We start from the raw sequence: 16,516 nt of genomic DNA on the forward strand, positions 1-16,516 counted from the left end.
TCTTCAAGCTCCCGTCAAGACCCAACCACAAGCAAGGATTAGACACGTACGATTAGTGCAACGCTTCCAAAGAAAGCGCAACGATAAGGTATAGTCGTGTAAGGAGAAACCAAAACTGAAGAGCATCGGGCTTTCCCTTTTTCCATGGAGGTCGTTGGCATCTCCATCAATGCTTCCATGGCCCCAAACTTCTCCATACCTCAGGTTCTCTGTCTTTTCTCCTAAAGCTCCTGTTTTCGTTTACATCCCTTTTTTATTCTTTACACATTGGTCCACTTTCTCCAATTCCATACTTCGTCCCTTCTTTCTGTTTGGTTTTGGAGAAAGCATGACGAAAAGAAGGCAAAATCGATGATTGAATGTTATCCTTTTGCATATGTGCGGTGCGGGGCAAAATCTGTAATAGGTCAATGAAGAACACAAATGAAGTTATGAACACCTGACTAAGTTTTTTTCCCTGGTCAATTCGACTCTTTGCAGGTGTCAAAGGGCGAACCATTTTCCTTAACGTATAGTGGCAAAAGAAATCCAATCTTCAGAAATAATGGCTCTAAAATTGAAGTTTCACTTCGGTTGCTACCCCGCTTCAGCAAAAGTTGTTCTGCTCAGTGTTGTTTGTTTCCTATAACTTCTGGCTGGTTTCCTAAATGGAGGAAAAATTCCAGTCTTAAAAGAATGACGCATTATTCAGCGGACTTCGGACAGCAAGCCTCACTTGTTTTTGTGCGGTTGGCTGTCGGAGTAATGTTGGTCATGTCGGTTTCTCTTGCCTTCAGCAATTCATCCGGTGAGTATGATTTGTCCCTGTACTGGACCTTCAATGGAGAGCACCATTACAAGTTGTCTTGGACTTTTTATATTTATATTTTAACTTTTGTCATATGTGACATCTCAATGATGCTTCATTTTTTTTTTCCTGGTGTCATTTCTTCTCAAGGGGCCTTAACTGAAGAGAATCTCCTCTTTTTGGAAGCGTGGAGAACAATTGACCGAGCTTATATTGACAAAAGCTTTAATGGACAAAATTGGTTTAGGTACAGAGAAAATGCACTGCGCACTGAACCCATGAACACTCGGGAACAGACATGTATGGATTCTATTTTTTGAAGTTAATTATTTTTTTTTTTTAAGTTGAAAAGAAGGCCAAACTGGCCCTTTTTGGGGGATAGAACCCTCCACCTCCCTTATGCAAGGGGACTGCCTTGCCACTACGGCAATGCACCTACTGCGTGAAGTTAATTATTTGATCTTCACTTGCTCCACAACCATTTGTTATGAAGATGTGATGTCGGTGGCTATGGCTAACCCTACACACGTGTTACTTGATAGGAGTAATTAGAAGAGATAAAGAAACTCAAGGGAGGAATTAGTGAAAAGTAGTGTTTTGTCAAATACTGATGCTTGAATGTTAGAAAAACTTAAGGATTTGATTTTGTCGCGAACCTGAGTCTGTTTAAGCCTCTCATCGATGGTTTGAATTTGTCAGGTTTACTTAGCATTGTGTTTATCAGAATCTTGTTCACATCCTAAATTGGGAATATGAGTGGATCCTCTTTCATTAAAGCATGTTGTCGGTCCTTTTATTATTCTGGTATATAACAGATGGTTAGGAAAGAATTATGTATGCTCTATGCCATGATTGTCTAGAAATTTGAGAGGATAAACCGAAGGGACTGAAGTTTCCAATCAGCACAAAGAAGCTTACGTTTATAATTTTATGCATTTAATTTCAAACTGAATTAGATATTGGCTAATGTAATGCGACTGTTGGAGGACATGGCCCCCATTCATCATGTTATTTTGTCTAGACTGATCAAGCAATTATTGGCAGTACTCCTATCTTATTTTCCTTCTTCTGACCGTTTCATTGGTGATAGCCATATTATGCAAATTGTTTGATGATAATTATATACTCCTCCGGTCCTAAATATAAGACCCTTATACTAGTGTGTATAAGGGTCTTACATTTAGGACCGGGGGAGTAGTTGATTTTGAGATACCTGAAGATGAGTCGATCATCACACGAATTTATCTTCTACACTTCTAATGGTGTATTTTTACTCAGATACGGCAATAAAGAAGATGCTTGCCACACTAGATGATCCTTTCACTAGGTTTCTGGAGCCTGACAAATTCAAAAGTTTGCGGGTATGGGGATGCTTCTTAAATTGACTTTTCCTTTGGTTTATCTAACATACGGTCCTAACTGTAGATGCGGATATTACCATTGCTTAATCAGGCAGAATACATACATCGCTATATATTAATCTCAAAAAATAATGTTTTGTTGAAGGCAGTCTGGAACTCAAGGATCTCTTACAGGTGTGGGGCTGTCTATAGGCTACCCTACAAAAGGTGATGGGCCACCTCCTGGACTCGTCGTCATTTCAGCTTCTCCAGGGGGTCCTGCATATAGAGCTGGTGTTTTGTCAGGAGATGTTATTCTAGCAATTGATGATACGAGTACAGAAAGCATGGGGTTATATGACGCAGCAGAACGACTACAGTAGGTTTCCTCTCCTATATGCAATTTTTACTATTAAATCACTATCCTCACCCAGGAACATGGAGAATCCAAAAGCAACGAAGGAAAAAAATGCTAATCTGGTGGAAAAGATCTGTGAATATGATTTACTTTACATCTTAAACGTCCTCCAGCAAGTGAGGAGCACCATACTATGTTGGTACAAGCATTGATGAGGTTTAATAGCCCAAAGATATATTTAAAAAATACTGATTCGATTTCTGATTGACTTTGCTAATGTAAAACTGATGAAAGTTAGCTTTGTCAGAAGCATTTCTTGAGACAGACGGGGAAGATTTTTGCCATACCTTTATCTCGTTAATGCTGTATGAGCTAATCATAAATGGAATCTGTTGCCTTTGGTACTTCAGTATGATTGCGGATTGTTGGGTCTAGCTTGAAGTGTAAATTTTTGCATCAGCAGTTATCTAGAGAATACTATCTGGTTGTTTCACTATAATTTAATTTCCAAGAAATTTCTAAAATTCTGGCCCTTCATAGTTTTGAACACGACATCATTACGCAGGTGAACATACATTTTAAAGCACAGATCTTCTTGACAAGATCAATATTTGCCTTGACTATGATCTTGTGTTGCCTGACCTACTAAAGGAAATTACAGGGGACCTGAAGGAAGCTCTGTAGCCTTGACCCTTCGGAGTGGTCAGGAAGTAAAACACCTATCATTGATGTAAGTAAGTTTTATTTACTTGTCTTTTTAATTTGGTGAATTATACTTCTGTTTTCTTGCAAATTGGATATATGCTTAAGGTTCAGGGATACTTTTTTTTTTTTTTTTAATGAGGATAATTGAAAAAACTTAGTATTATAATGCATCACTAGGTTCAGCTAACCTACTAATCGTAAGTGTGGTATGTTTCCCACTTAAATTATTTTGTCGCAATGGTCTTTGTCATCATCATTAGATTTTTGGCTTGTTATCTTTATCCTTCTCTTTTAGAAATCTCTTAAGTATGATTTTCTACCTTCCAGGCGAGAGAAAGTTTTACTGAATCCAGTGAAGTCAAGATTATGCAAGCTGCCTGCTTCAGGAAATGATTCCCCGTTGATTGGTTATATCAAACTAACAGCTTTCAACCAAAAGGCATCCAGTAAGTAGTAAATTTTCTGCCACTTTCTGTTTTGTTGGTTTGTGCTGACATCACAAAAAATGAGTAAATCGCCCGTTAAGCACTTACATTATAAAGATATAATACATCAAAACTGAATTGGATCTCCAGTTCTTCCATATGTGATTAAGGGACATCTGAATTTTTTTTGGGTTACAATGTGAAGAATGAAGAAATGTGTATGTATATATATTACATGAAATGTGATGTAGGTAGTTGAAAGTATTAAGTTTTTCTAGCTACTGCATTCTTGTTTTTGTAATTTAAATCTCTCTCTCTTGCAGATGCCGTCAAGGAAGCAATCAATACATTGCGGAGTGATAATGTTAATGCGTTTGTTTTGGACCTTAGAGATAATAGGTGATTTAGCATTTTCTCCTATATGCTTTTGCCTACTGGCAGGCTGTCTTTCTGAAGCATATATTTGTTACAGCGGTGGTCTCTTCCCAGAAGGAATCGAGATTGCCAAAATTTGGTAAGATATGCTTATCAACCAGTGGCAAACTGGCATCTTATATTGCACAACACAATTATTTCCTGTGCATGTGGTAAGGGCAGCACCCCAGTGTTCTTATCTTTTGCCGCCATTTCTTTCTTTATTTTTTGAATAGAAAGGGTACAGGTGAAAGATCATGGGTTGCACTTTAGATTGTGCAATAGAATTTTTTTAAATATCAAAAAAGCAAATGAAAAAATGGGTTAAAAACATATTGAAGCATGTACTTCATGTTTCTATAAATGGAAATAATCGAAAGACTGTTTTGTGATAATAATAAAGGGTGTTCTATTTTCAGGCTTGTTTTTCTGAAAATTCCCTGCATCTTCAAGCAATACCTATACGACAATCACATTTCTGTTGCTTACCTTAAATTAAATAGGCACCCAACACCCAGGAATAGCAGATGCTTGTACTAAAATGATTATTACAAACTTTTACACGTTCTTGTATCTACTTACAATCCACTCGAGCAATGCCGCTTTTAAGAAGTTGTGGAACGAGTTCTATGAAGGATAATAACTGTCCTGTAACCATATTAATGCTGATCTTGGATGTCAGATTCTTTCAATATTTGAGAACCTAATGGGGTTCTTTATGAAGAGAATATTATGTTAATGTCATCTTGAATTCTAAGAGATATTTCCAATCAGGTTGGACAAAGGTGTGATTGTATATATTTGCGACAGTCGTGGTGTTCGAGATATACTCGATACAGATGGAAGCAATGCAATAGCAACGTCAGAACCTCTAGCTGTATTGGTATATCTTTTCTTTTCCCTAGTTGCACTGTTTTCATCTACCGTTGGAGTTTAGCTCAATTCTAATTTCATTAGGTATTGCAGTTTTCTATTTGGGTTTTGTTGATGGGCAAGCTGTTGTTGCGTAAAAATTTGAGTTGTAAATAGTCGTATAGGTTAGATAGGCTATGGGGCATGATAGATATGTGAAAGAACTTGTGGGTTTCAGGAGTGGAAGAGAGAAAGTAAACCCTCATAGGGTTTGGTGGAGATGACCAGGGTAATTTTTTTCATGCTTGTGTGTTTCTTTTGATTGATGTTTTCCTTTTTGCTTTGATATTGAAATGAAATCCAATAGCCTTAGCTCGAGTACCCCCTAAACTAACGTATCAGGGGTCCTGATACCGCAATGCACATGGATTAATCAGTTCTGTTCTATATCGTCCCTCTCTTTCTCTCTGTGCCCAAGTCCTTGTGCCCTTTTGTATCATGAAGAAAGGGGACGTGGTGTGAGGGTTGTCTGGGCCATCTACTTGCATTATAATCAGACTTCCAATTTCTACTCTGTTTGCACACTAGTCCATTTGAGGATAATATTTGATACAAGTATTATATGTTATTTAACTTCTCCGTTATTTTCTTGAGCCAATCTCAGGTGAATAAGGGAACAGCTAGTGCAAGTGAAATATTAGCTGGTGCATTGAAAGATAATAAACGGGCCATCCTATTTGGAGAACCCACATTTGGAAAAGGGTAGTTAACTTTGTTCGCGTTTATATTAAACAAACCGAACTAAAATTTCCCTTTCACTCGCATGAAGTGCTCATCTTATCTGCAGGAAGATTCAGTCAGTGTTCGAGCTCTCTGATGGTTCCGGATTGGTTGTTACTGTTGCTCGTTATGAGACACCTGATCACACTGATATCGACAAGGTCTGAACTTCGCTGACTCTTCAATCGCCATATCTCCCTTCTGAACTTCTTCCTCTCACTTAACCTCTTGGACTTGTGTATAGGTCGGTGTCATACCTGACCACCCTTTACCAGCATCCTTTCCTAAGGATGAGGATAGCTTTTGCAGCTGCCTCCAGGATCCCACTTCTTCTTGTCATGTCAATAGAGTCCAGCTATTTGCAAGATGACGACTGGCTTTTTTCATACCAACATTTCTGAGAAAGAAGGCAATTCTTTTGACAAGAAGTAATGAGTTTTGCTGGCTATTGATGATCACATGTCTCCAATTGAAGAAACACTTGTGAGTGTCGCTGATTCCTTTATTATTGATTTTTCCTTTGAGTTTGGTGCAAAGCCTAAACATTTCCATGATCTGAAACATCAAAGTGTCACATTAAACAGAAGCCATGTTATGCGAATATCTTTCGAAACATAATTCTAAATCATTGATTTTTCCTTTGAGTGAAACTTTCCAGTAAATATATTAGAAATTATGGTGACGATGATGAAAGCGCATCAATTCTAATCGCGACAATTAAAGCTCGAGGGAATCAAACTCGATGCGTTCTTTGACTGGACGGTCAGACTGAATTGGTTAGGCATTACTCAATGCCTTTCACAAGTAGGAATTGAAAATTAAATACGAAATTAAATGTGAGAAACTGGGATTGCTTATCGGAGCTTCGCAAAGATAACGAAATAATTCTTCTTTCTTCAGAGAATTAATAATTACTTAGCTTTGATGATTTAGGCATTCTTTGGACTTCGGAGGTGTTCATTCATGAGTGCATGAAGAGCAAACCGTCTTCGCAACTGTTTCATTTGATCGATCGATCGATCGCTTTTGAATCTTCAACGACGTCTAATCCGTTAATCAATTCAACAAACTGACATTATATCATTCCTACTAATTTAGCCAAATCGACGCTTTGCCTCTCTGAATTCCTCGAAGGAGCCGACGAATTGGTTCACAAACCTGGTGAAAAAAAATAAGCTTCGCGACATTCCCTTTATCACTATCACATTAGTAAGCTCCGTTGGCTTTTATCCGACACCCTTTTTTCTTTTTTTGGGGTCTAGGCTTTTATCCAAGACTAAATTCTTTATTCAGATGATTTTAACGTCTTGTTATTTCACATCCACCCAGTGAACTACGGTACGAAGTATTGAAAATAAGTGACAGAGATTAGATTGAGATTAAGAAAATAGTATTTAGTATGAGATATTATTTATTATATAGGATTAGACAAATCTATATATGTGGAATTAAGGAATATTATGGAGAGAAGTGGTATTTTCCAATCATATTATTATGGGTTTGTCTAATCTTATATAACAAATAATTACTTATACTTGAGACTTTTTTAATGATTCTTTTTTCAATTATAATCCTAATTCTTATCTCTTATTTTCAATGTTTCGTACCAAACAGAACCAGTAGATTTAAAGTAAGTTTGGTTGGAAGGATTTCCTTCCCTTATTAAATTGGAAAAAAAGAGGCAACTTGCTTGGTTATGGTTAAACAAAATGGAGGGGTAAAAAGATCCATTGAATCAAACACTGTTAAACTTCTACTCTCAGTATTGAACGTCGTTTTTTTTTTGTTTGGGGATAAGCTTAAAAAGGTGTGTTCATATATAAAACAAAACATGAATCTCTTCCGGCTGCTTTGCTAGCCGGGGCATCAAGTCCCACGTGGGGGACTTAACAAATGTGCAGAGAGCAGATAAGCATTGAACATTGTTTACCTATCTATTGGTGGTAGGATGACAAAAACAGCATAAAAGCCCAACTCCTCAATGGAGTTGTCAAGCAGATAGAAATTTGACCTGTTATAGTGTTATTATCATCAAGAATTTATACCTCGACAAAATGTGTCTGGTTTCCCCATGTACTCACTCAACAGAGGAACCTTCTGCTAAAAATTATGACACTTCAAGAATGAAAATATAGTATAGTTATCTGATTCAACCAGAACTTGACACGTATTAAAGTGGAAAATAGTTACTTGAATTCTCTTCATCCAAGCAAGATCCAATTAAAATAATTTCACGCCCACACAGATGATGGTGAGGGGTGACTACTACAGCATTTTAGTCCATGAGCCCAGAAAAGGAAAAAGAGCAATCAGCAATCTCACTAGCAGAGGCCTGTCACTTTTCCTCACTGCCCTGCTCAACTTGCCCTTCTCCTCAGTCAACCTTTCAGATCCGTTTCCCCCTCGAGATGACCTCGTTGTCGGGCCAGTTCTATCCAAATCATCCCATCCACCAAAACTAGGTGCACTCTGCTCATCCTTACCAACCGAACCATTATCCACCCATGATTGGTAGCTTGTCTTTCCCTTTCTTCTTCTCTGGGTTTCCTCTGGCTCTGGTTCTTCCTGTACTTTGGTGCCCCTTACAGTCCTGGCGGTTGGCTTCCTCCTCATCCGGGACTTGCGTTTTGGTTTGCTTTTGTCCCTTCCCCACAATTTCTCAAATGCCAGTGCAAGTGCTGACTGACCAAGGGGGAGTGCCAATGCCATGAGGAAAGCTTTTGGGCCAGTAGCCACCAACCAAGAAAGGATGATGATTGGAAATGTCCAACCATAGGATTTGAAAACCTGCACTGATGAAAATGCTATATATTGGAACACATGTACCATATTGAAAAGTTGATTAGCTACTAATTAGACGCATATAGGACGATGGAAGTCTTGACTAGCCTTAAAAGAGCCTTGAGAACATCAGATATAAAGTTAAGCAAAAAATTATTAGATATAAATGGAAGAAAAAGCAATGTAAAATGCAAGCCGCATCACCCATATACTGCCTTAGAAGAAAACAAGACGCTTGTTTGTGGTAAAGAGAACTAAAAAGTAAGGGGAAAATAACCAGTTACCAGCTGTTTTAGAGTCATGAGAGATTTGTTATGATTTAGAATTCTAGTTAAAAATAGTTAATTGAAACATTTGACGCCACCGTGCCTTCATGCCTCTATCTCTCTTTCATCCCTCACGGCACTGTTATCTTGCGGAATGTGCTAATCAAAAGTCCAGATATTGAATCAAAATTACGCCTTTGTAAACTAATGGTGATGGCTGAAGCAGGAAATCTCTTGTTGAAATGACAAATCATTTCTTCTTTATTAGGACAGACTGTCGATTAGCATGCAATCAAGAGGCTGTTATATTCTTCAGGATAAACTGGCACATTATTCTGAGATTCGCAATTCCGGGCATCGTGAAAATACCAAAATTAACTAAAACCCCAGTAAAAAGACAAGCAAACATAAAGTCAGCTCAATAACCGAAGTAAAATTGATTCACCTTGAAAATCCATACGCTGTCAATGGCATCTTCCCAGGTCCAGCTTGTCTCTTCCTCAAATTCCGGGGGCTCATCGGACCACCACCACCGTCTCTTCTTCTCATATTCTTCTTCGTCGTCGTCCTCGTCCTCGTCCGCACCTTTGCCTCGGAAATTGAAGTTGAATTTCCGGTCTCGGACGGCTTCAGCATTGGAATCCCAACGAGGGTACTTAGTGGAGAAGTAGATACGAGTGAGAAATAATGATTTAGGGTTGTAGAAGTGGGGAGGTGAAGGGGGTGGGGACAGAAGGAATCGCCATGAACAGGGCTGAAGTCGAGGTCGAGGTCGAGGAACGACAGAGAAGAGGTGCGAACAGTGATGGGCTTCCATTTGCCACGTACTCATTATCTTTCTCCATGACTCATCGATTTCAATTCTTCCATCGTATTTTATTTATATTCGTTTATATCCCAGAATTTTTTGTCCGTTGTTGTAAACTTTCATTATATCACGTAATTTTTTTTTGTAATACCATATTAAAATATTAAAATTCTAATCAATTATAGTATTTATAAATTATTAATTATAAAATTTATTTCTTAAATTTAAGCATCTAATTTAGTTCTTCATGTTAAGTTCATGAGGATTTAATTTAATTTAGGAAAACTTACCATAAAATCCGAAAGAATGAAATCATCATTAAAAGTCCTTTGCAATGACAAGTTTTAGTAAGTGAAATGACAACTGTTTACTTATTATTAGAATTTACTAATTATTATTTTTTTCTTAAAATTTATTGTAATTCTCTGGTTATTTAAAAGTTCAGAGTTTGACTATTGAGACCAAGCCAAAAAAAAAAAAAGAAAGAGTATCAAACTTTGTTCTCAACTATTTTCTTATGAGACGAGGTTTATTATTCACATTACAAAATCATTTTGACTTGTTAGTGCATCATCCCATCTTCAATACTATTGCATGGAGGGTTTCATCAAATATTTATGTCATCAAGTTAATACAGTTGGCGAAATCCTAATTATTCTCAAAGGGCCTTACTTTATTTTGACCAGAAGAGCAGGCACCGAGAGTTTAAAGTGACACGTGGAATTAAATTCACGACTTCCCTCTTATAAAAATAAATTATAACAGCATCAGCATAAAGGCTTTAATATTTGCAAGATGAAACTAGTGTTGGGGCAAGCTAGTGCGTATTGTGAACCCCATTATTGAAGTCATCACACTTACTGAGAAATGATTCGTTCATTAGCTCCATGATCAGAAATCTCTTCATGCCATCGAGATTGGATAGTCATGTTTGATTGTGCTTTAAAGAAGCAAATGCTTACTTCAATTGACTTGTTCATCCACTTAATTACCATATGCATTAGGGTTCTGATATGGGGATAGTTTGTATTATGACCTGACTTAATTTAATTCTCTGTCCAACAAACTCTCTCTGTCGTCGAGGTTGCCAAGAACAGGTCAATTTTTTACGGCCTTGGTTTTGTACGAATTAATAAACACGGGCAAACAAATTGAGAGTGGCTAGTCTTTCTAAACAGCTCTCACGTTTGAGTATTAATGATCATTTCGCAATATATTATAGTGGCAGCTAAAGATCAGCTCCTCGTTAATTATATCTAACTACTATTCCTATAGCTAAGGCCCACATCTCACGCGCACACAGCACACACACACACACGAGTTGAATAAGTAGCTATCTAGTCAATTAAAGGACGACACCACTGTTGAAATGATCAAGGGCGGTGTGAGATTGATTTGAGAGAGAGGATACATACAGGGAAGAAAGAAGAGAGGCAAGAGGCGTGGGTGAGGAATAGGGACGGTGCTCAAATAAACAAGCTCTGAACAGTAATAACGTTTATCTTGTGCTATATTTGTCCATATATGCTGTATGCTATACTCCAAGCCGTCTAATCTGACGTTATCCTATTATTTCGCACAAATGACAGCTATATAGGATAAGCTTTGATTGGATAACATTCTCTTAAGATTTCTATATGTCTAATTACCTATGGCTGCTCTTCACTATATGCATACATGCATCTAGACGGAGTCATATGTGCATATATACAAAATGAATATGTAGTGAGTCGTGATATTTGAAAAGGGGAGCATAATTAAGTGGGCGTGGCGAGGTATGGGGATCTAAACAGAGATGCCAGTTGCGTGTAAGACTTGAAGAATGGAGCCAGATAAATATGATAATTAATGATTTGGAAGAATTGAGGTGTAACTTGAAGAAATCATTGAATCCAATCCCATACGCTCATGCATCTGTACTGGCTTCTGCGACATATGGATCAGATCATCAGAAGATTAGAAGATCCGTCCCTTTCTTATTCAAAGAAGCCCCCATGTTGCCTCCATCCCCTTCTCCCCCACTCTTTCTTTTTCCCTTAATTTTTTTAAAAAATACACCTACCCATTCTATGTAACAATAAAATTATTTGATGATATGTTAACTTGATTAAAAACAATACGAATTTTTTTAGCTGAAAGAAATTCATGCAGATCGGGAGGTGACGTGTAAGGCTTATTTTATATAGTATAAATTATATTATAAAATAGGTTTTATATTTAAACTGAAGAAATATCAGTAAGGTAATTTTCTGCACTTCTATTAGTTTTGTGAAAACATAATAGAAAATGATAATATTCTTTGTGACAAGGCTAAGGTCGATCATCTCAAATAAAACCACACATACAAGTCGCAGATGGATACGTCAACATCAAATCTAATGCATGTTCAGACTAAGAAGGAACCCTTCTCACTGGAGAGATCCCTTTGTCTTCATTCTTGCCAATAGACAGCTTGGGGTCATTAGTGTGTAACTCTTTGTGTACTGATAAAAGCAATGTCACATTTGGGAGAGTCTTCATCTGAATATAAGCCCAGGTGTTCTCACCGTACTGGAGTTCCCTGCTTCTTCTTTACATTCCATATAATCTATTCCCATAAATTAAAGATATTTAAGTTGAAACTTTTTATTAATTTTTGCCAAATATGTCGAGTTTCAGTGCAAGATGCAGAGAAAAATAAAAAGAATTGCAGAGGCGAAACCCCTTGGCCAATATATATTACTCACGCTTTCATTTTTGGTATAGTTAACTTGGAGACAACTTAACCTGATTTCCAAAAATTGAAATAATAGAATTAAGATAGGATTTATTGTGCCCTATAGAGAAAGTGGGAAACATGAGATATCATTGATATGATACGTAATTTTTACCACCGATGCATCCGCATTTACTCCAAAAGCAGCTCCTCATTTCTTGGGATCCAATCCTCACATGGTGTGTTGTCAGAAGATTACATCTCCAGCTTATGCCAAATAACAAAGAGCTATTATATTATATCCGTTTTACTACCCAATAAATAGAGTTGTTGTAATCCCATTAAATTTATTTACCTACTTCTCTATAATTTACCCTTATCTCTCGCTGCCACACCTCAACACCTTTTGTGATCTTTCATTTATTATATAATCAATACCTGTATTCATATTTTTTCCTACTATAATAATTTGACTACGTTGTTATATTTAACGTTTTTTTTTACTTTAATGCAAGTTTAAGGGCATAATTTATAATATTGTTTATTCACTCATTCCAGTTCTAAGCGAAAATAAATGTTTAATTTCCCACTTTAACTACGGATGAAAATTATCCATGTATGTATGTTCTACATAGTTGTTTTTCAATTTTTGTTCTGACAAAAGCAATGTTGCATCTCTGAAAACATTACACTGAAACAGAAATGCAGGAGAACATTGATCCTGGTCCGATCCGCTGAGTAATATTAATATATGTCGTTGAAAGTTGCCCACTAATAAATTCGAATCAATGTTGTGTGTCAGAGCGAGGTGATGGATGGTGTTAATAGAAATGAATATTGATTGTTAAATCAACCATGCACCATAAAAATCAATAAAACTTACACTAAATCAATTAATCAACCATGCATCATAAAAATCAATAAAATTTACACTAAATCAATTAGGTAGTAAAATTAAACCCTAATCCATATGTCGATAAAATTTCACGATACGGTTCAAAAAAAATGAAACAGGTTAAAGGGCACACAGTGGCAGTGCTATTTGTCCCTGCCGCTGTCAATCGCTAATAGTTATAGCCTCTATTAATTCTGTTTATCAACCCCTCTACCCACTTGGCTCCAAAAATGAACACAAACTCTCTTATTATGTTTCCGTGATTAAATCATGTTGCCCCTTTTAGTATGATTTAATCAATACATGCTATATAATTTGTACATACACACACATGAATTGCCGACAAAGAAACGCAATTATATCCCAAAATACTACTTCCGGTCTTAATTATAAGACCTAGTTGACCTAGTTGACTAATTTAAGGAGATTAAAGAAGTAAGTTAAATAGTTATTTATAATAAATGTATTGTCATTCCTAAAATATCATTGCTAATTAAGTATATTGGCTAGAACTATCATTATTAGAAGGACTATCTTGAAAATATTGCATAAATATGATAGACAAAATGGATTGGGTCTTATAATTAGGACCAAACTAAAATTCAAACGGGGTCTTATATTAAGGAGCAAATGTAGTATAATATTTTAAGTACGTACCACCTCTCATTCTTAATATAAGAGCTGATTTAACTTTTTTAGTTTGGTTCTAAATATAAAACTTCAATCCACTTTGTCTCTTATATTGATATATTTTTTTCAAAATAGTACATATTAATTATTTAATTAATTGATAATTTTAATAATATATAATTAGTAAGAATATTTTAAAAAAGATGACACTTAATTATTATAAATAACTAACTCAACAAATTTTTTTACTCAAATTACTCAAAAGGAGCGGAGGCAGTATAATAAATGTTTATCTTCTTCTCAACTCTATATATACTTGGGAGAGCAAAACCTAGTCTTCACTTCACCATTAGGGTTTCCCTCTCTTCTTTCTCTCTCTATCCTGGCCAGCTAGAGTTTAACTTCACAAATGGCACCACCATCAATCCCATCTCCATCACCGTCCTCAAGATTTCAGTACGTGAAACATGCGTATTATTTCATACTCTCCAACAAAATGAATATCTTGTTTGCTTCCTGCGTAGCCTTCCTGGCCGGAGCTCCCGCTTGTCTTCATGTTCCCCACTCAAACCTTCCTCCATTGTTGCTCTTACCTTCGTGCTTAGCCTTACTGTTCCTAGCGCGCTACTTCTTCATGAACAGACCCACACAAGTATACCTAGTCGACTTCGCATGCTTCAAACCAGCACTCACTTGTCTTTGTAACAAGGAGATGCTTCTGGACAGGGCTGAACGTGTGGGTTTCTTGTCGGAAGAGAGCTTGAAGCTCGTGAGGAAGATAGTGGACAGGTCTGGTTTGGGACCAAACACGTATGTCCCTGAGGCGTTGTTGGAGGTTCCTCCAAATCTGGCTCTGGTGGAGGCGAGGAAGGAGACAGAGACAGTGTTTTTCGGAGCAGTCGATGAACTTTTGGAGAAGACAGGAGTAGATGCGAGGGACATCGATATTCTTGTTGTGAACTGTAGTTTGTTTAATCCCACACCATCTCTAGCTGACATGGTTGTGAATCGTTATAAGCTGAGAGGAAATGTGTTGTGCTACAATCTCAGTGGCATGGGGTGCAGTGCTGGTGTTCTTGCTGCTGACCTCGCCAATCACCTCCTTAAGGTTCACTCACTCACTCTCTCTCAATGCTAGCTAGCCATGGCTGCTTTCATTATTTGAAGTATATTTCTTTTTATGCAGGGCATCGTCAGTTATATATGTTAAGATAGATCTTTCAGTGAATATTCTCCTCAAATATACATGTTCATTTAGCCACGAGATATATAAATATATATATATATATTCTTGTTAATATCTTGCACCGGCATGGAACACATTTTTTTTTGTTGGTATAATGGAACATACATATTTATGCAAGCAAGAAATATGTCCTAAAAACAGTAAAGAGAAAGCTGCAAGAATAACGTACTTGTAGGACGGTGCTATTTTGCAAGCAATTTTTGTCGTACGAGGTGGTGGGGTGGATATTATGTAATAATTCATGGATAACACTGACATATGATTAACGCGATGTTTGGTAATGAACAGGCTCATCCAAACTCTTACGCGTTGGTACTGAGCACGGAGAACGGAATATCAAGCATGTACTGGGGCAACAACCCCTCTATGCTCCTCGTAAACTGCCTCTTCCGCATGGGTGGCTCCGCCGCCCTCCTCTCCTCCCACCCCTCCGACGCCCGCCGTTCTAAGTATCGCCTTGTCCACACCCTCCGCACCCACGTCGGCGCCGACGACAACAGCTACAACTGCGTCATGCAGCAAGAAGACGACGAAAATAAGGTCGGCGTTGCGCTTTCCAAAGAACTCATGAACGTCGCCAGAGACGCCCTCAAAGTCCACATCACAGCCCTCGGACCCCTCGTCTTACCCATCTCCGAAAAACTCAAGTTTCTGGTTAATCTGATTCAGAGGAAGGTGTTGAAGAACAAGATCGAAGGGTATATGCCAGATTTTAGACTGGCTTTTGAGCATTTCTGTATTCACACGGGAGGAGGGCAGTGTTGGACAGAATGCAGAAGAGTTTGAATCTGGATGATTGGTACATGGAGCCCTCGAGAATGGCGTTGTATAGGTTTGGGAACACGTCTTCGAGCTCTGTGTGGTATGAACTGGCTTATTGTGAGGCTAAAGGGAGGGTGAAGAAAGGTGACAGAGTGTGGCAAATGGCGTTTGGATCTGGGTTTAAGTGCAACACTGCTGTTGGGTGGCTCTGAAAACCATTGATCCTGCGTCTAACAAGAGCCCATGGAGGGATGAGATTCATCACTTTCCTGTTAAAGTAACCTCCTAATCAGAGAGACCCAGAACGAACAATAATGCGGATCGTCGATATATACAGTTATGTGTCTATCTTTGAAAGATTGAGATTATTCAAATCTGAAAAGGGAAGAAAATTAATGACGGACTGGTGGTGTAGACAGTTATAGTGATGGATGTGGGAATGAATTATTATGATATTATTGAAGTAGTTAATACTATTATGACTATCTAAGACGGTTGGTGTCAAAATTTTAGCTCCATGAATGTGATGTCAGGGTTTAGATCTGGAGTTTGCCTATCTAAGGTCAACTCTCTCTGTTGTACTTCTCAGCTTTATCGAGCTTATAATATTAAATCATGTAGTGTGTCAGTCTTGTATATTTTGTCTCTTTAATCTCTGGTCCGTACGCTCTCTCCTCTGGAAGCGGCTTGTCTCTATCCCCTGCCTCAACACTGACACGCTTTTATTCATATCTTTTAATTTTCTTTATTTTTTTTAAAATATCTGTGTCGC

General features: G+C 37.6%; 2 protein-coding genes and 1 pseudogene across 3 annotated transcripts; 2 read left to right on the forward strand and 1 right to left on the reverse strand.

Annotated features, from left to right (window-relative positions):
• The first annotated feature begins 563 nt into the window (after window positions 1-563).
• Window positions 564-6,311, forward strand: LOC114748972 (carboxyl-terminal-processing peptidase 2, chloroplastic-like). Of its 2 annotated transcripts, XM_028937438.1 has the most exons (12): window positions 564-787; window positions 938-1,087; window positions 2,066-2,148; window positions 2,298-2,506; window positions 3,147-3,215; window positions 3,518-3,636; window positions 3,939-4,014; window positions 4,088-4,129; window positions 4,804-4,912; window positions 5,546-5,643; window positions 5,729-5,822; window positions 5,906-6,311. In XM_028937438.1, exons 1-12 carry the CDS (start codon window positions 676-678, stop codon window positions 6,029-6,031), a joined length of 1,287 nt encoding a protein of 428 aa, XP_028793271.1. In that variant the 5' UTR covers window positions 564-675; the 3' UTR covers window positions 6,032-6,311. The 2 variants fall into 2 exon arrangements, with proteins under 2 accessions (XP_028793271.1, XP_028793270.1); XM_028937437.1 differs by lacking the exons at window positions 564-787; window positions 938-1,087 and having other exon boundaries at window positions 2,059-2,148; window positions 2,294-2,506.
• A 1,343-nt stretch (window positions 6,312-7,654) lies between these two features.
• On the reverse strand, window positions 7,655-9,555 carry LOC114748973 (uncharacterized). Its single transcript, XM_028937439.1, has 2 exons — window positions 9,154-9,555; window positions 7,655-8,448 (listed from the first exon to the last, which is right to left on the reverse strand). The coding sequence occupies exons 1-2, from the start codon at window positions 9,538-9,540 to the stop codon at window positions 7,927-7,929; spliced, it is 909 nt and encodes a 302-aa protein (XP_028793272.1). The 5' UTR covers window positions 9,541-9,555; the 3' UTR covers window positions 7,655-7,926.
• A 4,590-nt stretch (window positions 9,556-14,145) lies between these two features.
• Window positions 14,146-16,033, forward strand: LOC114748979 (3-ketoacyl-CoA synthase 2-like; annotated as a pseudogene).
• The last annotated feature ends 483 nt before the right edge of the window (window positions 16,034-16,516 follow it).

This window comes from Neltuma alba, unplaced genomic scaffold, assembly GCF_004799145.2.
Source record: "Neltuma alba isolate B1F8T4 unplaced genomic scaffold, ASM479914v2 tig00005881_pilon, whole genome shotgun sequence".
Lineage (NCBI taxonomy): Eukaryota > Viridiplantae > Streptophyta > Magnoliopsida > Fabales > Fabaceae > Neltuma > Neltuma alba.

What these genes read in the sequence shown, in the direction of transcription:
- LOC114748972 (XM_028937438.1), top strand. Translation starts at nt 676, where the DNA reads ATGACGCATTATTCAGCGGACTTCGGACAGCAAGCCTCACTTGTTTTT. An exon ending in TGCCTTCAGCAATTCATCCG is followed by an intron (nt 788 to 937) that starts GTGAGTATGATT and finishes TTTCTTCTCAAG; the next exon opens with GGGCCTTAACTGAAGAGAAT. An exon ending in GTAAAACACCTATCATTGAT is followed by an intron (nt 3,216 to 3,517) that starts GTAAGTAAGTTT and finishes TCTACCTTCCAG; the next exon opens with GCGAGAGAAAGTTTTACTGA.
- LOC114748973 (XM_028937439.1), bottom strand. Translation starts at nt 9,540, where the DNA reads ATGAGTACGTGGCAAATGGAAGCCCATCACTGTTCGCACCTCTTCTCT. An exon ending in ACAGCGTATGGATTTTCAAG is followed by an intron (nt 8,449 to 9,153) that starts GTGAATCAATTT and finishes TCATCAGTGCAG; the next exon opens with GTTTTCAAATCCTATGGTTG.